Consider the following 25,093-nt stretch of genomic DNA (forward strand, 5'->3'; position numbering starts at 1 on the left):
ACCATTGTCAATATGATTTCCTGCTCCCTTCTTGGCCCAAGCAACGCCGGGTAACCCTTTTTCTAGTGTATTTTTAATAGCAAAATTGTATAGTAACTTTTTTTAGAATACAAGGTCGACTTCTTTCATTATATAGATATTTTTCTTCAATCAATACATTGTCTCAAGTAGCAAAAATAACGATTTGTTTCTTTAAAAATAATTACTTTTAGTTAATATAATTATACGACCCTTAGAACAATTTGGTAGCTAATTAAGCGTTTGCACGCGACGTCACAATTTTGATCTCCTCTATTTTGAGGACCTAAACATAAAACAACCAAACTTTATAAAAATAAAGACCCTTCTTTCGTTCATATTAAGGGAAATAGTGAATTATTGGATGTCAAAATGGTACATCGTTTTAATGACATAAATCTTACTGTCTACAAACATTTCATTGCCTTGTTTGATTATATAAGACACTAAAATGTATTAATAATATCTTATTACATCGCTATGCAATCCTATTTTCGTTTTATATATACAAATTAACTATTACAATCGAAAGAATAAGGTATTTTTCTCTAATTATCCTCGATATCTCGATCCTAATTGATTGCCAAAAAAAATAATTGTACAAATCTGAACATATAAATTTTTAGGGATTTTAAGTACATATTACTTTGATTATATACAAATATCACTGTTTATCATTAGTATCAAGTATTATTTAATGCAAGTGTTAAGTCTTTTTTTTAATCATAAAGCCATTTGATGGAGTTTTATAGGAAAATTGTCTATTTTATGTCGTAAAAATATCAATTTTGATGCCCCCACCATGGTGTCTCCTTCAATTATGATGGAATTTATAACGTCAGTGAAAATTTTCAATACGTATAGTATATTAGCAGGGATATATTCTACATTTGTTGTACTTAATCGTATTTTATATCCTTATTATTAAGAATTCACAATTGAGATTATACAATGACATATTAATATTATTTTAATAAAAATTTATATATAAATTATTTCTGATAATTAGTTATACAAAAACGGCATTATGATAGTGATAAATAATAATTATAACTCTGTCATAAATACAACATATACTTAAATATACATTGATACAATTATTTATGGAAAGAGAGACGTTGAATAATTATACATATGAGGTCAAACCACTTAGAACTTCCAAATAAAGAATCAGACATATACTTTATATCCAACCATATATGAGAAGGACACAATTTAAAGAAAATGCTTTAATCCACCCACATACATATGTATAACTTACATGACCATCAAAGGCACATTCGATGATTATTGGTCTTATAATATCAGTGATGTCCTTTCTTCTTACGATTTTCAGACTCTTTTTTAAGGGCTTCAAAAGCTTCTGGATCCAAATCATCCAAATTAATTTCCTCTGTAGAGGCACAGCATACCTTCATGATATACGTAATTCCCAGGAATCCAAAAACAATGAAAACACTACTTCCAAAAATCCACGCTGCCTTGTTTGGAGTCATAGTTTCCTCAATTTCGTCTCCTATGATGGGTCGTAAATCTGTTTTGTTGAGACTTAGGAATATAGCTCCATCCAAATCGGTGTGATGTATTAATATGACGTTGAGTTGTGCGACACATTCGTCGATAACTTTCTTAGTGATGTTCTTGTGCCATTTGACGTAGCTAAAATCTAAAAATAAATATATTATAATTTGATTTAAAGTGATGAAATATTATGATCAGCCTTCGGTATTATTGTTTCTTATATTGCCGTAATTGAAAGATTTTATTTATATAGTCGAAAATAAGGGAAGATTGTAATTAATAATATTTAGAGTATCTACTCTGACAATGAACAAAGATCATACAAGATATTATAGTACATTCTTTAATTACATCCGCATGTAATTTCTTTGGTTCTCGACAACAAAGAATATTTAATTAGCCCAATAGTCCAAAATTAGATTGAAGTACGCAATCTTAATACTCGTCTCTACGCTAACTATATAATAATTAGCACATTAAAATGTTCATTGCACTTCGTCAAAATTTAATATTATATGTAAATTTACCACTATTTTAATACAGGTCAATACACCCCTTAGGGTTAATTTATGCATTTATTTCTTTTTATCATTTCACATCGGTCCATCAAGTAATGATAGAGCTCTTTTTCTTATTTTTTGTATCGATTATTTCATTATAACATTTTATATTTTGTTAGTATATTTATCTATTCTACAAATATACTGGGACAACCGTTATTATTTACCTATTTTAACACACAAAGTATTGAAGTCCATGGAAAGATCCTGGGTGAAATAGGAAACAAGTTCGTTAACTATTAATTATTAATTGAAATCCAAAGAACATGTTTGATTTAATGTATCCGCCCTCAGACTTGATGGTGAGCTCCAAGCGGTGGTGGAAGCTGCTGCAGACCCTCTGGATGTACTTGGCGCTCATGGAGGCCTAGGCCTAGTTGACGGTGATCTTCAGCGCGGGGTGTTGTTGTAGCGTCTCCTACAGGCCTTGGACTCCACGTGTGCCTAGATGGAAGAGTCTAGGGGGTTGACGTCTGAGAGTCTGCGGCAGCTAGAAGTCATTTGCCCAGAAGAGCCCCTCTTAGGTTTCTTTTGAGGTATGGAGTTGTACTCCATCTTTTTGGAACACCCAGGGAGAATTGCCGATGATGAATTTGATCTAAGAGGATAACTTCGTTGACCAGAATTTTGACGTACTTATCAGCATGTATACTAAAGGAAACTACACGGGATTAATTGCCTTCCCGTTTGATGCAACTAGGCCTAACATCATCACTGAAGCAGGATGTTTGGTGGTGGAGATATATCGGAGCTCCTCTGCTACATCCCCCAATGTCACTACTCGATCATTCTGCCTGTTGATGACAGGTTCAACAGTAAAGGTCTTCTCATCAGAAAAGATCACTATGAGTCCACAGGTTTCCTTGAGGTGGTTCACGATCTTTTTTGCAGGCACATTACGGACTTTTTTCTACTGTTCTGTCAACAAAGGCTGTAGAATACGCCGCAGAGACTTTCCTCCTCCCTTTTTTAGAGCCCTGGACACAACTGATGGGAACTTTTTCATCTCAATCATTTTATCGTACCGTGTGCTCATGTTGACGATTAGGTCAATGTTTTTCTTAACAATCGACAGCTAATTATGCGTTCTACAACATTGCTTATCACTATCAGAACATTGTAGAAAAATAACTCTAACTCTCAAAATTTGCATAATAGAGATGGGACGTAAATAATAACGATAATTGGCCCGATAGTTATTCTTTGTTTATTACTGAAGATTTATGGCAAGTTTTACGGAGATATAAAAATGTATGACTTATTATATTTTGTAAATGCTTTACACAGGGGCATTACGTAAAATATATAATAATTTGATTTTTTTAGCAAAACAGCATCTGTTTTTGATTCAGTATTACAAAGATTGCATGATTTACTATGTTATATAAAAACCTGGTAGTGTAAAATAATACTCCATGGGGTATTTTTAAAATAATTGAATTTACCTCATGCTCGATAGATCAAAATCTTGAATATATTTTAAAGTAAAATCATACTAATCATAATGTTACCTTTTTGAGTCTTGATGACGCAGTCTTCTACCAAGCTCTTTTTGTCCTCATTGGTAATGGTCCCTGAAACTAGTGTCCAAGCAATTGCTAATCCCAGGAAAAAACAGTGAAAAAAAGGTAGATAAATTCATATTCATGTGTGATACACTATTCAGACTATTTATGAACTTTTTTGTATAAATGTAACGAAGATAGCCAAAAGAATACGCGCTCGTCTCCCTATTAGAAAGGCTTGAAAAGTATTTTTTTTTTTTTGCAGAAATATATGTAGTATCTCCGTTTGAAATAAATAAAACATCATAATTTTTACATAGCTTGTAATTCAATTATTGAGTATTAAATGTCATCAGTCATCCCTGTAGTAAGTTACGCATAGGGGTTTTAATTATCATATAATGTAAATTCCTGATGATTCACCCAGACTTAGAATAAGCGAGACAAAGACATCGTTCTGCTTGATGCTAAATGATTTTTTAGTTGTTTCACCCCTCTTTGTCATTTTTGCATGCAACATCTAAGCTAGATTTGGATTACTTTTTTAAACATAGTAACATAATTGAAATATCTTAGATCAAAATATTTGTTGTGTGTTGAAACACATGGATGGATAACACCGTAAATACGCAAATAGTAATTACCTTTGTCTATTATTAAATGTATACCTTAACACAAAGAAAAGCACACTTCTACATTTTTTAATAGTAGTAATTAATGATTTATATTACAAATCTATATTTCCCCTTGATTATATGAATCCATTATATAGTTGGGCAAACTACTTTAAAAATTAATGAATCCATTAACGTAAAAAACTGATTAAAATTGCACTAAATAATAGCAATGGGGAATTGAACAGGAAATAAATATATCTTTTTAAACTAACATAAATTAGTTTAGCCAAAGAAAATTGCACAAAGGTAATAGCAAAAATGAAGGCTTTCCAAATACTTTAAATCAGACAGCATATAATTTGAAAAAAAAAAAAAATCAATGATTCATTTCATGACGGTTGCGTAACATATATAAGTTTGATTTTAAAGTTACGTAATGTGAAAAATACTATCCTTTTCAATGTTTGCTTCTTGAAAACTTAAGTAAATTATCCAAAGCTAATATGAGTAATTATAATCAGAGGTGGAGACTTGCACTCGAGTTCATATTTAGAAGACTTGACTTGGAAGCAGGGTGGCCTTAGATATTGCGGTTTCCTATAAAAAAACGGATTGCAAGGGCCCAAATCCCAATCTGTGTAGGGATAATAATTAACAACTGAGGTCAGACGGGGTTCGCAGGGTCTAGAGAAAGGATAAATGTTCTCAGCTCTTTTATTTCTTTACTTTTTGGAAATTTGAATTTAATGGAAAATTCTCTCGTTTTTCTCTATGATCTTTTTTGGAAAAAAATCATCAATTTTTTTGTTTTAATCAAGCGTGTGGTCTAATAGAAGTGCGGGGTCCACTGCAATCGCAGTGACCTAAGACTTTCCTTGGTTGGAAGGTAAGGTTTGAGTATAAGTGGCCTCGAGACAATTTTTTAACAAATTATCTCTCTATTATTTCAATTTTTTCCCTGGATGTGAAGTTCTACTCTTCAGTGTACCTTTAATAGGTGAAAAAACCTCCATCTAAGTCAGAAAGTAGCAAAATATTAACAATGTTACAAAACAATTAATATTCGTTTGTGATAGTTCACTTTTGTTTAATTATAATTAATATATACTGGACTCAAAAAATCATAAATAAACATAAATTAACAAACAAATAATTATAGACTTCAAATGAGCTCGAAAGAAACTTGGGGACTCTATTAAAATATTTGGGTGCTTGAACTTGTGATTTTCCACCTCTGTTAATAACAATCGTATTCTAATTATTAATTTATTTTAATATGTACAATAATATTTTGGTTACATCAAATATATGTATAATGTCAAAAATTAAAGATGGAACATTTGTTAGATTGAACAAGGAATGATTTCAATAGCTTATTGTAACCAATAGGTACATATTTTTATGAAGTGTCCCAGCTTTATCCACAATAAAGTTTTTTTTATTTTTTATGTTGTACTCAGAGTGATTAAAAATGTCACAATAAAATGCAAACAACGTTTATTTATTGAAGCGTTAAATAGATAATAACTTTAATTAATTATTATAAATAATATTAACTGCACTGTTTAACAGCAATAATGATACAGGATCGAAATAAGTTTAAATTAATTAAATTTGATGCCCTAATTAAAAACAATGTTAAAGTCGTCATTTCTGACAAAACGAAATTGTATATCTACTCGCTAGTGAAATATGAAATTAATACTGGTAAACTTATTTAATTTCTTAGAGTTAACTAATTTGTTTGATGATTACTAGATGAAACTAAGCAATTTGTTTTATTTCTTTTAATTACTTTTTTTTGTTTGAAAAAATAAAGACGAGACAAAACAAGACTAAATTAACGCTCTATAAAATATCCATATCTTTCATTCCTATCTTGAGCAATAAGCGCTTAAAAAAGTTTTGAATCTTAAAAATACTTAAACTTTATTACTTTTTTCTGAAGAATTAAAGAGTGATAGAGAAAATTAAGTCTCCCAATTGGAATTAGGGGATCAAACTCTACCTTGCTAAACCTACCTTGTTCTTCCCCAATATAAAAATTGTTATTTTTTTAAATAGTGTAAGTATTAATATAATATAATACTTTACCTATTTTAAGTAGTTAAGTAATATTTCATGATTGAACGGAACGTATGTATATAATTCAAGGAAATTTATTAATATTTTTTTTTTTGAGAACATCCTTGGAAGATTATAAGAGTAAAATGTTTATAAAAACTTTGTACTTAGGACTCATCCCTTTTTAAAATTTTTTGCCTTTTAAAATAATGGGACTGAGAATTTTTTGCAAAAGAGCTTTTTTGTACTAAAAGTGGATATTCCTTAGCTACAAGGTATATCCTATTCACAACATTGTCCATCTTTAGGCGACTTAGATTTGAAACTAAAGTGTACGCGGTCATAAATGCATCAAAGCCAGCTCGATGTCCAATACTGGATTTATCATCGTCTAATTTCCTTTTTTTTGACTGAACAGCTTCGTCTGGTTGACGATGCTGTGAATATCGGGATCGTACAATGGCTACAACATCATGAGAGTCTTTACAAGTGCTTTTATTAGGACAGTGTCCATGATTTGAATATGAGCTACAAATTGACTTGTCCATAGCAACACCCGTGAGGTCCACAGAAATATCATCCTGGCAAGGATAGTCTTTAAGTTCTAATTTCTAAAAAAACAAAAACAAAATATAATTATTTTCTGGTGGAGAGACAAAATTTTCACAAATCACCTCTAAATAACAATTTCGACTATTGTCTAAAGCACATTTCGCAAACAAAAATGAGAGGTACGTTGATGGAACACGTAGAACATATTCGGAAATATACTTTGTATCGTAGATTCCACCGGGAAACATTTCGTTAATATCCGCGATAAAAGATTGAAAATCCACTGGAAGCCTTGCGTAAAGACTTTGATAGAGGAACATTAGATCTAAAAAACCATTGTGTAAAACAATTGGGATTTTTGATCGTACGATCTCCTCAAAAAGGAACCGAAGGACTTCCTTTGACGCATCGGATGGATCATCACCTGTTTTTAAGAGATGAAATGTAGATCTAATAATATAGTGAACGTCTTTAGAGTCAATTAGTACCATGTGTATAAGGAATGCCAAGAGAATACTGTTTGTTAAAGTCAAAATGATGCTCCACTAAGAACTTGAGGGACTCAGGCTCCACAATATAGTCTTGTGTACATAGTGTAGTCAGATTGAACGTGGACACCGCGTAGTTATCAATATCCCCCTCCAATTTTCGAAAGACACTGAGACCCAAAGCCAGGAGGGATCGCGTTTTTACAACTGTAGAAGCATAGCTATAGCGTTGCTCCATAAGCGGGTCGTTGAGTTTTTTCCTATTGCCCAGACCCGACAGTTCCTGGAACCGAAAATAAGATATGAAATAATTAATCAATAATGATTGACAATGAGTAAATGAAAAAAAATAAAATTACACAGTCCATGCCCAGAAAGGAACCCTTGCGAATGGCCATAATTATCGTTGGAAGGAATTCATTAATATTTTTCTTGGTGACATCCGTGACGGGAACCCGAGTTAATCCCATAATTGATATTTATCAGTAGAACAAGTAGCCTACTTGTTTATGTAACTAAGTAAGTAGTGATTTAAAATAATTTAAATCAAAATTAGTAATTATAATGATTAGGATATATTTGTTTACTTCCGAGGAGAGAGAGAAAAAACAACAACAGAAAGACAGAGAAACAAGAAGGCAAGAGCATAAAGACAGAGAGAGAGAATAAAACGATCTTTGTTTTGAATCAAGAAAGAAAAAGAAAATAGTGATGGTATAAATTTGCAGTTCAATTTGCTCTTACAGAACAATGGAATGAATATGGAACACTTTTTTATTGTGCTTGATGGGACAGCAAAAGAATGGTCTTATATTAATAAATTAAATTAAAACTTTAATAGCTATCCCTAGATCCTATCCATTTCAAAAAATAATTAAATTCTTTTAATAGAAAGTTATTATTAGAAAAACATGGAATATGTACATATTAGTATTAATATTTTTAATTTAATCAACTTTTTATAATGAAACACATATTATCAGTATGTAATCAAGCCAATTTCTGCAAATGAGTGGGAACAAATCAATTTTCCATCTAATGAACAGGGTTTCAAAAATTGTAAATCAGTAATAACCACCAACTCATAACTTTTTCCAATCAAATTACATCAAAATTATGCAATATATAAGCTAAAATGTTTGTTTGCGAACCAAACTATCAACTTCAAGCAAATAAAAAAATCCTGTATGTTTTCAAAAGTTTGATCGAATTGTGAATTATCTCCATTTTATCTTTCAGTGTATAAGGGATACACATAATATTTGTGTTTAATTAGGAAATGGGATGAAATTAAAATACATAATCTATGTCATTGGAACGATAATTATTTAATGTTAAAACTTTCTGTAACTAAATTTAATTATTTTTTTAAATGATCAAGCCATGAGCTGCTAAAAAGTCAACATTAATAGTCTGAGAAAATTATTTTGCACTTGAGTCAAAATAAGCGCACGCCAAAAAAAGATATTCTTCCAGATTCATTATTTCAGTCCATGGCACCATGTTACTTGAATATTGATTTCTGTGTTCCCTGTTCAATGAATGTCAGATAAAGATATATAAAGTGTGGTCATTTTATTGAATTTGAATTGATTTAGTCATTAATTTGTGCATTTTTTGTAATGAGCCGTTCCTTCAAGGCATGGAATGCTCTTAAAGGGATTCTTTGCATCTACAAACCTCCGGATATCCCCTTGATGAGCCTCGCTCCAAAAATTGAGAAGAATCTCCTTAATGATCTCAATCATTCTTTTCTACCCATTTCTATGAAGCACCCTCAGAGATATTCCTCTCATCCCCGTGTCATTGGGCGAGAGTTTTACGAACCAGACGATTTAAGTATAAAATTCGTCACTGATAATCCACGAGGTTTTTATCTGCGCACTCTTTTGCTCCAATTTGCGTTAACAATGTTTTGATTTTTAATATAGCGGATCCCAGATACTCGGGACTTGTTCTCGTATCCGTTAATGAAGAAGAAGAAATCCTTTTACCTCAACTGGATTACCGCTATTTATTGGATCTCAGATTTGGGGTAAATGTGGACACGGGGTTCCTCAGGGAAGGCGTTTGTGTACTCAATAGATCCCGATTACCGAAGCCTGGTGCTTTGGAAAAGGTATATGCTAACATTTAACAAGGACGCACAGAATATCTTCTTGTTTTTTTTTAATATTTAGGCGATAAGGTCCAGTATGTTTTCCTTGGGTAAAGAGGATATATTACGTTGTCGACTCAAATCCTTTAGTAGTAAAGAAGCAACATTGGATATTTGTGTTTTATCCTTGGGTATTCCGTTTTTCCTTCATTTCAAAGATAGGCTTTCTCATTTAATTCGATCAGGAGTGTCTATAGTAAGGATAAGAAGATATGGCATAGGACCTTTTTCCCTTGAAGATGCTCTATTGGAAAAAGAATGGAAATACAAAGAAATTGCTCAAAACATTCAGTCTAATCAAGCTATACTGAATCGACATACTGATGCAATAAAAGATATACTCTGAAATTTCGTTACTGGAAGAAATGGAGAGAACTTTAACTAATAAGGAATTCATTCAGAAACAGACAAGTTTTATTAATTATTGTTTCAATAGAACTGTTGCCTTAATAATTTAAGAATTGATAGAAATTTTTAATAAGTAATAATAAGCTTATATTTATTAATCATATAGTGAAAATAACGTTCATTATTTTATTTTTATTACATTATGAGTGTAAGTATTTTTTATTAGTAAATATTGGATTAACGCTCTTTCAATAATTCATAAATTTTGGTTTTTCTTCATGTGAGTTTGTTTATGTTTAGTATACATATTAATATTATGTTTCTAAGACAACGAAACTGTTATCTACGTCACATTGAATAAAATGCAATTATTGTAAAAGAAACATACATAATATAATATACTGCAAAGTCTAGGAGTATGCGTTATATCTAGTTTCTAAAAGGATTTCTATATTTGATACTTAATTTTACTTTTGAGAAAAGGGAAACTTTTTTTCTTCAATTTATTTTTTATTTAATATTGAAAAGTGTTTTATACTGCATCGAAACACATTGTGAAAGGCATGGGATTATTAGAGTAAGTTAGTTGAAGGTCCAGTTCATATGGAAACAGTAGATGATATGGTGTGTATATAGGTTCCCCTAAATAATTGCTTTGATATGGTTTGTTTGATTAATATTACTAACTCTTAACAACAGACTTAGTACATACTCTCTCTATATATACCTTATTGATTCAATCAATTGCTTTTTTTTTTTTTTACATATTATATATAAGATATATTGGATACTGTCTAATACGCTTGCCTTTACCCTTTTGAACAGGTAATTTATTATTATTCGTTTCTTAAATGCCACATAATAATGTACAATACATAATATTATTTGCCTACTTCAAAAAATGACTAGATCATAACCTGAATTTCTACACACCTTTCTCCCAAGTACTTGTACCTTAATATCTAAGGAGAAGGACTTTCTCAATCGTAGTCACCTCCGTTTTTTCTATGTATTTAATTTTTATGAATATATGTATTTATCTATGAAAATTATGTCATAAAAATATGGGAGCTGGAGCTAGCAGAAATCGAAAACAACAGGATCATGGAGAAGATTCTAGCACTGAGGCATCGTCCGACAAAGACGATAAAAAGAATCAAAATCATCTCCTTAATAATAACATTGATAAACTAACAATAATGCCCAGTAGTAGGAATAATAGTAAAACCAAAAATCCAAGCCATTATAATAACAAAAAATACCCTCATCCAGATTTCGTCTCCAAAATTAATAATCATCATCATTCAATCATCGATTCAGATAGTAATGATGATGAAGAAGATACTGACAACAATTCAACTTCGGTACAAATGACAGATCGTGAATTAGAGGATCTTGAGAGTAGTTTAATGGAAATTCCTTCTCTTAAAGGAATTTCTCCCTATAAAAAAATTGAGTCACGCATTAGAAATAAGCAAGAAGCCCATTCAACAACTCATCCGTTTGAACAAAATCAAGGTAGTATAAATACTATAAAATCAAATCAAACGCATAGAAAAATGGTTTTCAATCAAATGTGTGTACCTACATACTTTTTTTCTCACGATCAGATGAAAATGGTTCAATCCTTTCCACACCCCCACGAACAAACGGGGCACAAACAAATTCTTTTTACGAGTTTGCAAGAAAAAGGCCAAAAAGAACAGGTGATGTCCGAAGAACATCATCTCTGGGACGCAGCAATCAATTTACTTCCAATCGTCGCCCTTATCAAAGATCTGTTGAAGATACTCAGCGACTTCGATTTTCTTGGGACGAAAGAAAAACCAGTTCTGCAACGGCCGTTACATCTTTGGACATGGATCGTGATGATGAGGATGAATGGACTTATAGAAAGGTAATCAATGAATCTTCTTTTCGTATAACTATTGAATATATCATAATATGCATTGTATTATATCAATAGACTGTGATAGACGGCTTCGATGTTGCCAAGTTTAAAAAGGTGAATTCCAAAGTTGAGGAGACTCCATTTATAGAAAAACATAATGGAAGAAATATGTTCATGGATGCACAAATGCCCGGTGTTCCCACTTATGATATGATGGAACAGCAACTCCTAGCTTCTCTTGAGCGAGAAATTTTATAATTTACTCAATTCATTCAAAGTTCCAATTAATTCTATAGCATATTGTGTTTTAATATCGCGTGTCTTTTAAGATAATTAGTATGATTGATTTCCCTACTACTGCAACAAAGCTCAAAAAATATTTTCTTCGGACCAAAAACTTATAGTATCATTAAATTATATAATTTTATGGATTTTTATACTATATTTTTGTTTAAAAGTCATTGTTCAATGCAGAAAAAATGAGGAATAACTTGATTATCCCTCATAATTATAATGAAATGTAATTATATATATCTTATTTTTATGCAATAAAAACAATAATTTTTCCCAAGTGGACATATATAGTATTTATTTTATAATAGTTTCATATATTAAATAATATGATATAATAAGCATGTTGTTTCTGAGTCTAGGGCATCATGGAGGAAATCGTTTTGATACGGCTGATCAAATGGTGACAAAAATGGATACCTTTTATTGAACTGGAGATGAACTACTAAAATTCTTCAAAATCGTTCTTTGAGATCTTAGCAAAAGTTTCCATTGAACTTTAATACTGTGGCAAAGTTCGAGGACCTTCACTAAAAAAAATTTATTGGTCAAAAATAATGTTCATCTGTACTATGTACTATATGAAGAGGAAAAAAAATTATTTTAAGTTCTAGATATCAAGAATCTCAGCCAGAAAAACATGCATTGTACAAGTTTTATTATACTCTCAATCATCATAATATATTCACGGTAGAAATACTTATCGAAAGGAATTACTCCGATGTCGATCATCAAAAATGTATGATTTATTATGTAGTTTTTTAGACATTAAATGATATTCCTCCGTAGAGTTTTTCGATCGATCTTCAACTTCAGAGTGTTTTGGAGTGAAAAAGCAATGGACAAAGATTCTAACTCAGAACGAAATTTATTAGTTTAGTTTATTTTCATCTGTTATGAGTTCATACATTACTTATGTTTTTTAGTAATCTTTATCTTGGATTCAAGTAATTTGATTTACATTTATTGAAGTTCACTTTGAAGGTTCTATCTCTCCTGATAATCCTAAAACAATATTATTTTCCAATTTTTTTTTTTTTCAAGCTCAGATTTGGCGCTTTGAGCATTAAATAGTTTTATCTCTATTTTGTAACGTTTTTTCAAGTTCAGCCAAATTTTTGGAGCATCTGGCTAAAGTACCAGTAACTCGACTTAAAATTTTACCCCTAGCTAGCCTAATTTATATTACAACATGCTTTTAATGATTTTTACAATTTAAAATGTGACTTAATAATTACTAAATAAGATGATTATTTTATCACCACTTGCTTTTAATTTGACAATTTCTAGAGGCCTACAATCATTCTTCATACATTAAGACCGGAAGAAATATACTTTTATGCTCTCCAAGAGGAATTAAGGAAGATAGAGGGAATCAAAGGAAGATACTTCCAATGAGTTCTATAAATATAACTCCATTCTAACTTGATCATCCATTTGCTCAGGAGATGCTCGAATTCGGACTTAGTTAACTTGAAAGGGGACGGCGTGAAAATTCATCCGATGAAAATTACCAGCCTTTATAGGGGAGTAGAGTCAACTTCTTCCTTGAGAAGATATTTAGGATAAAAACAACGAAGAGATCCATTCACGAAGAGTAGGTTAGGGAATTTAAATATAAATATTAATTCTTTCATTTGAATTGCTTCGAAGTAAGATATTAATAATAATTACTTTTTTCAGTTGTTTCGACATTATAAGATATTGAAATATCAAACAATATTAAAATAATCTTAATAATTAAGATAATGTTTTGCTAGTACACTCTAATATATTATAGTATTACTCCAAAAAATACAAAATTGAACAAAAATCCTTAGAATTGCATATTTTTTAATAGGTCTTTTATTTAAATAAAACATAAAATATTTTTTTATAATATCACTAAGTTATGATATTTATTATCACAATGATATCTTAGCAACTAGTTTCAGTGTTCATTGATTATCACTATGGTCTATGAGTGATGAAGTTATAAATTATAAGGATCTAAAGAAGAGTGCCGTTTCTCAACATTTTTGAGGCTGAAAAAGAAAATATCTAGATTTTAGAACAACATTCAGGATCAACTAGAATAGGCACTCAGTACAGCGCGAACCTACGCGTAAAATAATTTCCCCTAAAAGTTATGGTCAATTTTGCGTCTTTAACGTTTTGCGTGACCTCGACCCCTCAAAGTTTAGTGATAAATAACATAGTATATAATCTTTTCACAAAGTTTACCAAAGGAACTTTTTCAGTAATCCTGCGTACAAACAGACAAATAAAGCAACCTTCAAACAAACGTAGGGGATCAGATAACGCTTTTATAATCATAAGAAAACTTTTTCACATGTTTAATTTATAGTAATTTTAATTTAATGATTGTATTTTTGGTAGAAAATGTCTCTGAGTGATAATACTATAAACTCATTTTGCTTCTAAATAAATTTAATTACATTATAACGTAGATTTAATATTGTGTATCTACTGTTAGTACAAGTGACAATTCATATGACATACCCTGTACATTTGGAAGTGTGAAAAAATATTAAGAATGAAAGAAGCAGGAACTCAGATATAATGTTGTTTAAAATCTAAAAATAGGGCGATGCCCGGCAAGTATTAATTCTATTTTGTACAATGTTATCCAAAACATTGTTACAAGTGGTAGAAGTAAAACATGTGATTGGAAAGAGGAAGAAGATGTAATAAGTTATATCTTTTATTATTTCTATATATATATGTGCATATAAAATAACTTAAGTATCTGCTAATATAGCAGATAGATGAAATTTTTGCTCCTCCTCCTTCTCAGCTCTGAGGCACACACAGCAGTCAGCAGTCAGCACACTACTCACTACAGACACAGCACAAACTAACCGGGGTTTTCTTCCTCCCTCCCTCACGTTTTGCCTCTTCTTTTGCTGGATTTCATTCTGGATAAGAATGACACATCAACTTGGGTCGAATCATTCGGTTCTTAATGCTGCTCAAAACTCCGTAGCTGAGCGACGCCTTCGTCCCATTTATGGTAATTCCCGAATTTCTTTTTTCATTCTTGATCCTAGAGTTAATTTAAAATATAAAATTCCTCGTTTCCCGTCTTTTTTATTGAATTGGGCTCTCCGTAGAATGGTTGAATAGTGGGAATAACAAGGGAGCCCTTCAAGAATGTGATCGTGTCCTGCGGAAGCAAAGTAACTTTCAATGTTGCAAAGTGCTGAAATCCCTGGCACTCCATCGAATGGGACGTGAAGATGAGGCTCAAACTCTACTGGACTCAATTTTGTCTGAAGGACCTACGGACGAAGAGACATTACAAGCCATGGCCATTGCCTATAGGGAGTCCTTCCAATGTATGCTCAGGCTTCTTTTAGTTGCCACCATTGAATTCTATTTAATTTCCCTCTTTTACAGTGGATAAGATATGTCATATGTATGAAGTGGCTATTGAAAAAGAGCCTAATAATGAGGATTTGCTCTCTCATCTCTTCATGTCCTACGTCCGACTTGGAGACTATAAAAAACAGCAACAAGCTGCCTTTGCCCTTTATAAAGCTAGTCCTAAAAACCCTTACTATTTTTGGGCCATCATGTCTATTCTCCTTTATGCCACTTTGGGGAAAGACACAAGTGCCACGCAGTTCTCCTTTCCCTTGGCTCAAAGAATGATGACGAAAATGGAGAAAGAGAATAAAATGAAACAGGAACAGGAAACTCACTTGTATTTGATGGTCTTGGAGGCACAAGAAAAATATAAGGAGGCGTTGGATATACTAGAAGGACCATTGGGTATCAAATTGAACGAAGAAACATCTTATCTCAATTTTGTTGCATTTAAAAAGATATTTCTTTTGAAACAAATTGGTCGTTGGAAGGATGTTTGTCGTTTAAGTAAAGAGAGTTTAGTAGATAATCCAGATCAGTGGAATTTATACCTCGACTATATTACCTCAATATACAAGTTGATTGATGGTGTGTATGAAGAGGAAGAGAGTGAGGAAGAAAATTCTCAAAGTAATGGTGTCGATGCCTCAATTAGTATCGCCAATGATTTTTGTGTCGAACAGCAAACTAAAAATCCTGTTTGTCGTGGTCCTTACTTAGCTCAAATTGAACTTATTAATCAACAAATTTCTCGCGGTCAAGAAGCTCATAGTCCATTGAAAAATTTACTCAAAAACTATTTCATATTATTTGGACATAAAGGAATGTGTTTTTCGGATATCAATAAGTATTTCTCCTCATTGGCTGAAACAGACTTAAAACTTGTTCTCAAAGATTGCTCTGATAATTTCATTAATCTGGATGAGAAAGGAGCTCCTAAAAAGGTAATCATAGTTCATTTTATTGTCTTTTTGTTGATTTGATTATATTTTCAATGATTGTAGGTGGATGATATTTGCCGACAATTATTTATCATTCAAATACGCCGTTACACTGGAGAATTTGATAAATGCAGTATAGAAGAAGGCTTGAAAACAGTTCAGGATCTTCTATCATCATTTTCTTCTGTCAATCATCTAGTTTCAGTTTATGAAAATACTGAACTTAAACCTTCAGACATGTATGTCGTAATTTCTTGTCATCTTCTCTGGGATATGTGGGTTGAAAACCGGAATGATCGTTTTTTTAGAATGGCTGTTCGCATTCTTGAATCAACGCTTCATCGTTCTCCATCCAATTTTCATTTGAGATTATTATTGGTCAAATTTTATAATCAAGCAGGTAATATATTAATTTTTTTTCAAGAACTTACTAAATTAATTACGATAAATACTCTATAGAAGTTATTTTAATTTGAATTATTCATTTAGTTTTATAACTTTAATTTTGCCAGTATTAATATATATTTTTCGAAGTGCCGTTTTTTATGGTAGTAAAGATTAACTAAAATAATACGAATTTGTATGTTATCCTTGAGACACAGGGTTAGTCTCTTTAAAGGATTTTCTTCTGACCTTTGTGCTCATTAACACGTATAATCGAATTTGTAATGCTTTACTTGAATAATTTAAATTTCTTGTCTCACTATCCACGAAAATAATAATAATAATAATCCAGGTTTTATTTTATTGGTTGCTAAAAATAGATACAAATTCATATATTGTAATATAATGATCGTCCTTCTTTCTTGGAATCTTTAAAATCACTAATTTGCATTTCTTATAACCCCCTCATCATGCTAAAATATCAACAATACCCTTCCATGTATTAATTTTTTACTACTTAATTTGAAGGAGCTGTTGGTTGTTCTCTGGAAGCACATGAAGGACTGTGTCTTAAGCATATTCAACTCGATTCCATGGGTTACATTGTATCAAAACATGCATATACTTGCGGTCACTTTGAAGTTGCATCTAGTATCTACGGGAATACTTTAAAATTCTTCACAAGAAATCATAAAGACGTAAGATAAATTTATATGAATATGCTCTTCCAAGTGATTAATTGAATTTTTTTAAATCTAGACTGTAGATCATATTATCTCTGCTTATCGTTGTGGTTCATTTGACAAAATTAGAGAATTTATCAAGCTTCGAGACCGCTTGGCTAATTCAATTAATTGTGCAACACTCACCGTCGAATGGATGCTTATTGATATATTCACTAATGCAACGAATCATAGTCAAGCTGTACGTATAATATCCCGGTGGGAAGTCGATCCAATGAAAGATGACATACTATGGGATGACCTCCATGATAATCGTGACTTTAAAGCCATGGTATCATTTGACTCACAAGAAAAGTAATCTTCAATAACTAAAGTCTTAGTATAGTTTGAGTCATGTTCTTTTTTTTTTTTTTTTTTTTTTTTTTTTTTTTTACTCAGGTGTATTGGGGATTCTATGATACTAGAAAATTTCAAGCATGAGAAGAGTTACTTAAAATATCGAAGTCTTGTTATGCGGTCTCTTGCTGCTGCTTTATTCTTATCTGAAGATATTCATCCTGGTAAACGCTCAGCCTTTTCATTAAATAATCCCATTAGTATTACAAAGTTATCAAATTCGGAGGATAAGGAAAACAATGGACTCTCTTTGAGCGAACGACTCTTATTGACAATGGAGTCGATTTTGAAAGAATTAAAATCTCATCTAGAAAGGAGTGAGGCATCTTCAATACCAACTCACATTGTCCTTCAGGGGCCAAATCGTCCAAGAGTGAGTTTTTACTTCCCCTACGTCAAATATTATGTATGCGTTCTGGAATTAGTCATCGCAGTATACAAACAAAATGAGGACAATAAAATCCCATTCACAAATTCAATTGCCAAAGAATATGCTATCCTTGTAAACCGTATCAAAGATCTCACCACTTCCACGGAGCATCTATATGATTTAGAAAGTGTTTTTGAAGAAATAGTATTTTGTATTGAGGTATTTACTTTTTTAAATGTATGTTAACTCGATGCTCATCTTATCATTTGTTTTTATATATAAAAGTCTATCAGCATCACTGCAATCCTTGGAGGGATTTGTATAACTTTTTTGAAGTCTTCCATTTCTAAAAAAAGTAAGAAAAAGAAGGGAGTAAATCCGGAACAAGTAAGTTGAGTCAAACGTTATTCAAAATATGTCCATTACTTAGTCATTATTTTTATCTTTGTCGAATACTCTAGGAAATTTTTTTTGCAGTGCCTTCAAAGAAATGCTATCGAGTCTTATCTCAAGTGGAAAGGAGTTGAATACTCTTGTCGAAAACCTTGAATCAACTATAATTAAAAACGTTGAAAATTTTAATAATGATGAAGACTTCTTCAAAGAGGTATTTTCCTCTATTCCCTCGTTCGATAAGGAAGAATCTTATACGTCAAAGTTATTGAAAAACAGTTACACACATACTTTTGAAAATTTCAAGAAAGTTATTAATACAAAGCTGTCATATCTTAATCGTTTGAAGTTATGATGATCCTGATCAAACAAGACTTTAAAAGTGATATAATCAAAAAAACAAGAAATTTTAATAAATTTATGCCTTTGACTATAATGCAACAACACATCATATTATACCAATAATAGTGATAACAATGGTTTAATATGATTTTGATATGTAGTACCTTCTTTCCTTTTATGTGATCAAAAAATAATACTTCAATCGGTAGTTTGGGGTAATAGCAAACCTAGGGTTGAAGCTAGGAATATCTCATAAATATAATAAAAACCATTTTACTAAGTTCATTGAAGGATTACGCCCATTTAAAATCATATTTGCTCTGCCTTTAAAATTGCTAAAATACTGTCGATGACGGATACATCAAAATTTTACAATAGTCTAAAATGTCAATGGCTAAGGCTGTAAATTGACAAGAGCAATCAACAATTACAAAGGGGCTACATTTACAATTACAAATGCATCTTTTGGATAATCTTATGATAATTTATAAATTGTATCACTACAAATATAGTAAAAGTGGCTAATTTTTTCATACAATGCGTATTTGTTGTAGAAATAATATATATATATATATATTAATTAGGATGACCAACTGTCCTCTTTTTACGTTTGCGACTTCTTTTTTTATATAAATTCAAGAATTAATGGTTATTATCCGAAATTAAAAATTACATTGACTTATTCGACCAAAATCTGAAATGTAACAAGATCCAAAATATTAAAAAATAATTAATAACTATTCTTAAATTTATTAACATTATATTGTTAATAACAACTCTGATCTGGCCAAAGTACGTACGAAAGTTTTTTTGACATTTCTCTCTTCCACTCATTCCTCAGTTGTCACTGTGTCAAGAGGAGGATTCGCCTTGTAACGCTTTTGCCTCGTGACATTTTCGTCTTTAGATTTTTTTGCCTCTATAATAATAGTGAAAATGTTTCTTATTAGTTATGTAGTTTTGTTAGGTAATTTGGTAGGAATCGCGGAATTTATACTGCTACGTTCTGTTGCAAAGAGTCCTCGACATTCATATGTAGTTTATTTCTTCACTAAAATATATTGAAATATCTACTTACATCAAGGATTGTACTAGAGTTTTGAACCATAGATCAAGATCTATAAGATTTCACGGTGCATATTAAGCAGAAGTAGGTTCGTAAAACTTAGACAGGGAACACAGATGTTCTCTACTCAAGAGTAATACTGCGAAATATATATATCAATGAAATATATTGTATTGGGGGGGGTCTTTTGAATTTTTAGTAAAAATTTCATAACTTTTGAGATCTGCTTTTTTTTTTAAATGATAATTTTTTGTCTTTAGTCTCCATAGTACTTCCTGGCCAGGATTTTACTACACAAGCTCGTTGACAAACCTGATATAAAGTCACATTAATTAATTTCTATTTTATATTATGGTAAATGTACTTCTTTCCTTTTCTTATTATGAAGTGCACGCTCGATGCTACATGCTAAACACCTGCGAGGTTTCATTAATATGACTACTTTGTTATTCTTAGATCAGAAATGTCTGTACAGATTACATGCAGACCTACAAACTTTGCTTTATTAATATTGAATATATGTAAAAGTTTCAGAAATTATTTATTACAAAGATAATATATTTTCTAATTGGTTTACAAATGCAATATTAAGGTAAACGTAGAGGAGTTCTCCACTAATTGCGGTTTTTGGGAACAAGAAAAAGCCGCGTTGTACGGGGACTTTTCTAGTACTAAAATCCGTAAAATGGGAGAATTTTTTTTTTTCAATGTCCACTTTTTACTTTTTTTAGATGGTTAAGACAATAAAAACATTTTATTCATTATAAATTATTTAAAATAATGTATGGCGGACAAGTTACTTGTATAACACGGCATTGTCTCGCGATAAAGAAATTTCTTTATTTATATTGTTATCAGAATATAATAAAACTTGATATGAGGAGAATATACTAGACTATGTGGGGAGTCAGAATAATTCCAAACATCGCAGTGTTTGAAACCGGATTTTGCGGGACCTCCTGGATATGTATTTTAGATTAGATAAGATAAATTGAGTTATGATTAACAACATCAACCAAAAACAAACGTTATTCAAATTTTTCGGTGGTGTATTCTACCATGAAATTACTCGAGCGTTGCTTCCAATAGAAAGCAATCCCTCTCATGAGCTTGTTCTGAATTTACACCAAGATCACAGCATTACAATTTGCAAGACATCCTATCATTTTGAAAATATAGTGGATTTTGGAGTAACTTTTAGTACCATTTTTTTTTGTTTTGTTAATTCAGCAACATATGTCGTTCAATGATATACTTAGTATTCAAAATTCTGGGATGAGTAAAGGTACTTAAAAATATAAACTATGATTTAAAACCTTTATTTTTGAATTATGAAACTTAATTTGGCACCATATTGTGATATATTGGCTTACAAAGGGTTGGCCAGAATAATTTGTTAATCGACTTTGACGATCATTATTTGTCGAGTAATAAAAATGGAATATATACTCAATTTGAAGAAAAATAATTTTAGTCTATTTTTGTGTTGAAGTGTCAAATATTTAGTATCAATCTACTTAACGACACAACTATGACAATTTTGTTGTCAGCTTTTGATTTTTCTGTTTTCCCTTAACCAAAAGAAACCGTTATTTTCTAATTTTGAATTCAATTGTCATTCGATCTCAAATTTATTATTTTATTATGTTACCAATGTAACTAGAACAAGACTCGTCCCAATGACGTCACAAGAAATAGAAAAAGAGAGAGATTCATTTAATAAATCCTTTTCTTCTTGCCTAATATCAGCTATTTTGCGGTGTTAGTTTGTTTCTGACAGACTGACAGGTTAGCTAATGTATTTTCCTTTCATTTGCAATTTTTAGTACTATTTGAAAATGAGAAAAAAAACATATATATATATATATTTAGAAGAAAATTCTTTAAAAACTTTTGATAGATAAAATAGTTATACTTAGAAAAAAATCTACTTTTTTCTTTTCCTAAAAGGAAATAATGTTTACGTTGGTAAGTTTGATAGACAGCATGTCTGTTGACAGACCCAACTATAAAAACTATAGTACTCCTTGTTTGATAATAGAAATACGTTTGAATTTTCATCTAATCTAATAAAACATCATGACAGCTAAGTTGCTCTTCTCCCAAAAACCCCTCGAATTGTCAGGGTTACCAAGTCATTTTTTGATTTCCTTTTTAGCATACCAGCAGGTCATACTTTCTACCACTCTAATAATAATATTAGGATTAGTTATTTTTTATATATAAATAACGAATGGGAGCAAATAAGGATGAGTAGTTTTTAATATTATTTTCAACAGTAGAGTGTGACTTGCTTTTATGTTCTTCCATAGAAATTATGGACATCAATGTTATAGACAAATGGAAATTCTTAAAATAGAATATAGTATGATGCATTGTGATTTTTTATCTTGTTTGTCTTTATGATACGAGCAGAAAAAATATTAAGCTGAATCATTATTTTCTCATTTTTGTATTATTAATTCATATGAGATGACTCCACACAAATCAATTTTGAACAAAAATCCCGAAAAATAAATATCCCCATTCTATTTTTACATTATATAACGGTCCAATAATTACTAATATATTTCGGTCAATTATAGACTTTGTATTCAAAATTCTGGCATGGGGAAGATATTCAAAAATATTAACTATGATGTGAAACCTTCATTTGATTTATGAAACTTAATTTGGCCCCCATATTGTTAATTTAAAAACCTATAAATTTTTAACTCTTTCACTGTGATCATGAATCTTCTCTACTTAAAGGGCTGTTTGAAGAATACAAATAATATTTATACTCAATATTTATAGCTTGTTTTTGTGTTGAGAGGTCATATACTTAATATATATCTACTTAATGACACAGAGTTACTTTACTAACATGATTAATAGGACACGAGCAAACTAAAAATTATATATTATCTGCAAGTTGGTGTGACTCACTGTAGCTTGGCCTAACATAATTATTGATTGGTTGAGGTTGGTAGTGTCACGTAAGACTGCGTCAAATGTTGTTTGCCCCCATGTATGCTTTAGTTATTAATTATCTTAACTATTAAGGTGTATAGTGATACTTATATTATTATTAATAATATTTCATAATTGCAATATTGTGATATTCGTAACTTGTAAGTTAGTAATTATTATAATTTATAAATATGGCATCGTATTGTGTTGTCCCAGGGTGCTCGAGGGGAGAATCATTGCGATTTTCTTTAAATGAAAGAACATGTTTTAAATGGCGGATTGCTCTGAGACGAGTAGGCGTTAATGGTTCACTCTGGAGGCCATTACTTGATTGAATATTATAATATTAGCAAAAAATAGCTCCGCATAGTTTCTGCACTATGCATACCATTTCATAATTTAGGAAGATGAAGTGGATCAGCTAAGTGAAGATGAGGATTCCAACATTTCTTCAAATATTTGAATAGAAGTGGATATTTTTGAACCTAAGATTGAGAGTGAAATTATCATTTACTACATGGTCTAGTCCAGGGGTCTCCAAATTTTTTTGAACTGAGAGCTACTTAGAAAAAATTAAGTGGCCAAGAGCTGGTTGCATCACATCGCACATATTTATTAATCAACTGACTTAAGCTTATGCTCGTACACGTGTGAAATTGTAATACACAATGCTTATCAAAAATCACTCAACTCTAATACAATAACTTAATAACTCAACATCAAAGGTCCAAGAAAAAATTAGTACACTCACTCTTTTTAAAACTTAGTGAGATGACGGGCACTACATGGAGTCCACCAAAGAGGTGTATACTGGAGTGTATCCACTCAGGTTCAATCTAATAGAGTCATTTAAATGCTTATCAGTCAGTCTTGTTCTGAATTTAGATTTGATGACATTCATGTCAGAAAAAGCAACTTCACAAAGGTATGTCGAACCAAACAAAACATAAATTACCAGTGCTGCTTGGTGAATATTCTTGTAGTTTTTTGGGTCTACAAGGCTCCATAAATGTTGTGAGTGTTCGTGAGACTTAAGCTGAACATGATTCTGGAGATTTATAACCTCTATCTCCACAGGATTGACAGTGAACAGTTCAGCCATCTTTTCTGAAATCTCTGTGTTGTCTACCTCCATGAATGGGTTTGCAATGAATGCCACACATGGCTCCAGCTTATCAAAATCATTGAACCTATCCTCAAGCTCCTGGCCTAGCGTTGACATGAGGTCAGAATATGTATTGACATCCAGAACAAAGTCAGCCCCTGCATGGTTATCTAACATCTGAACTACTGTTGGGAAATGTGTTGCAGTCTTTTACTTTTCAGTTGCTGGAGTATGAATGACAGTATTGCTTTTAAAGCCTTAACAGCACTGACCATGCCAGAAGTTGTTCTGTCTTTACCTTGTAACTGGGTGTTGATCTGATTGAGTTTCACTGTCATGTCTGTCCGGAACGCAAGATCAAGCAGCCACTCAGCATCAGACAAAAGTTTAGTGTCCTCCTCTCTTGACTCCATGAAAGCCTTGATTTCGTTCAGTAATGAGCAGAAGCAATGCAGTATTTATCCTCGGCTCAGCCACCTCACCTCAGTGCGGAGAAAAAGATCACTGTGTTCAGCAGACAGATCCTGGAGGAGAATTTCGAAGCTTCTGTGCTGTTTGACCTTTGCGCAAATGGAGTTGATAATCTTAATGACAGGTGTCATCACATGATCAAATCTCATGACTTTGGGGCATATAGCCAGCTGGTGAATGATGCAGTGATATTTTACAATTTTAGGAAAGTCCGAGTCGGCCTTGCACAGTGCAATAAATCCTGGGTGGCGTCCTGTCATAGCTGGTGCGCCGTCTGTTATAATAGATCCCTGCTTTTCAATAGGCACGTTATTTTCAACGAAATACTTTTTCATAACGTTGTAATTATTGACTCCTCTGATTGTGGTTTTTAGTGCAAGCAACGTCAAAAACTCCTCTCTGGTGGAAACCATCTGGATAAACACAGCCATCAAAGCGGTATCAGCCGCATCCACCGACTCGTCACATTAAATTGAAAATCATTTGCATTTAATCATGCCAGGATCCAACTGACCCAGTGCATCGGCACAGAGCGCAGGTACTCGCCGTACCACTGTGTTTGCTGAACATCAGCGATAGCAGGACATGATTTCAGTCTTACTTATAAG

At 31.7% G+C, this 25,093-nt stretch overlaps 5 protein-coding genes and 1 long non-coding RNA gene across 8 annotated transcripts; 3 read left to right on the forward strand and 3 right to left on the reverse strand.

Moving 5' to 3' along the window:
• Positions 1-877: 877 nt before the first annotated feature.
• Positions 878-4,852, reverse strand: LOC139904735 (uncharacterized). Its single transcript, XR_011779581.1, has 2 exons — positions 3,611-4,852; positions 878-1,684 (listed from the first exon to the last, which is right to left on the reverse strand). It is a non-coding gene; the product is annotated as an uncharacterized lncRNA (long non-coding RNA).
• Positions 4,853-5,701: 849 nt separating this feature from the next.
• LOC121116386 (target of EGR1 protein 1) lies at positions 5,702-7,936 on the reverse strand. Of its 2 annotated transcripts, XR_011779580.1 has the most exons (5): positions 7,685-7,936; positions 7,326-7,608; positions 6,960-7,261; positions 6,230-6,896; positions 5,702-5,843 (listed from the first exon to the last, which is right to left on the reverse strand). XR_011779580.1 is itself a non-coding variant. In XM_040710640.2 (4 exons), exons 1-4 carry the CDS (start codon positions 7,793-7,795, stop codon positions 6,453-6,455), a joined length of 1,140 nt encoding a protein of 379 aa, XP_040566574.1. In that variant the 5' UTR covers positions 7,796-7,936; the 3' UTR covers positions 5,702-6,452. The 2 variants fall into 2 exon arrangements, 1 of the variants encoding a protein (XP_040566574.1); XM_040710640.2 differs by having other exon boundaries at positions 5,702-6,896.
• Positions 7,937-8,798: 862 nt separating this feature from the next.
• On the forward strand, positions 8,799-12,293 carry LOC121116387 (uncharacterized). 2 transcript variants are annotated; one of them, XM_040710642.2, is made up of 6 exons: positions 8,799-9,194; positions 9,257-9,444; positions 9,506-11,040; positions 11,104-11,349; positions 11,442-11,728; positions 11,798-12,293. In XM_040710642.2, the coding sequence occupies exons 3-6, from the start codon at positions 10,896-10,898 to the stop codon at positions 11,978-11,980; spliced, it is 861 nt and encodes a 286-aa protein (XP_040566576.1). In that variant the 5' UTR covers positions 8,799-9,194; positions 9,257-9,444; positions 9,506-10,895; the 3' UTR covers positions 11,981-12,293. The 2 variants fall into 2 exon arrangements, with proteins under 2 accessions (XP_040566576.1, XP_040566575.1); XM_040710641.2 differs by having other exon boundaries at positions 9,506-11,349.
• On the forward strand, positions 8,948-9,829 carry LOC139904734 (uncharacterized). The gene is made up of 3 exons (XM_071887489.1): positions 8,948-9,194; positions 9,257-9,444; positions 9,506-9,829. The coding sequence occupies exons 1-3, from the start codon at positions 8,948-8,950 to the stop codon at positions 9,827-9,829; spliced, it is 759 nt and encodes a 252-aa protein (XP_071743590.1).
• Positions 12,294-14,379: 2,086 nt separating the features above from the next.
• On the forward strand, positions 14,380-19,424 carry psidin (phagocyte signaling impaired). The gene is made up of 9 exons (XM_040710643.2): positions 14,380-15,026; positions 15,127-15,351; positions 15,413-16,326; positions 16,387-16,723; positions 17,236-17,405; positions 17,467-17,744; positions 17,829-18,375; positions 18,442-18,543; positions 18,618-19,424. The coding sequence occupies exons 1-9, from the start codon at positions 14,942-14,944 to the stop codon at positions 18,681-18,683; spliced, it is 2,724 nt and encodes a 907-aa protein (XP_040566577.1). The 5' UTR covers positions 14,380-14,941; the 3' UTR covers positions 18,684-19,424.
• Positions 19,425-23,690: 4,266 nt separating this feature from the next.
• LOC121116235 (general transcription factor II-I repeat domain-containing protein 2B-like) lies at positions 23,691-24,191 on the reverse strand. Its single transcript, XM_040710483.1, has one exon. The coding sequence runs from the start codon at positions 24,189-24,191 to the stop codon at positions 23,691-23,693; it is 501 nt and encodes a 166-aa protein (XP_040566417.1).
• Between the last annotated feature and the right edge of the window lie 902 nt (positions 24,192-25,093).

Source organism: Lepeophtheirus salmonis, chromosome 4 (genome assembly GCF_016086655.4).
Source record: "Lepeophtheirus salmonis chromosome 4, UVic_Lsal_1.4, whole genome shotgun sequence".
NCBI classification, from domain to species: Eukaryota; Metazoa; Arthropoda; class Copepoda; order Siphonostomatoida; family Caligidae; genus Lepeophtheirus; species Lepeophtheirus salmonis.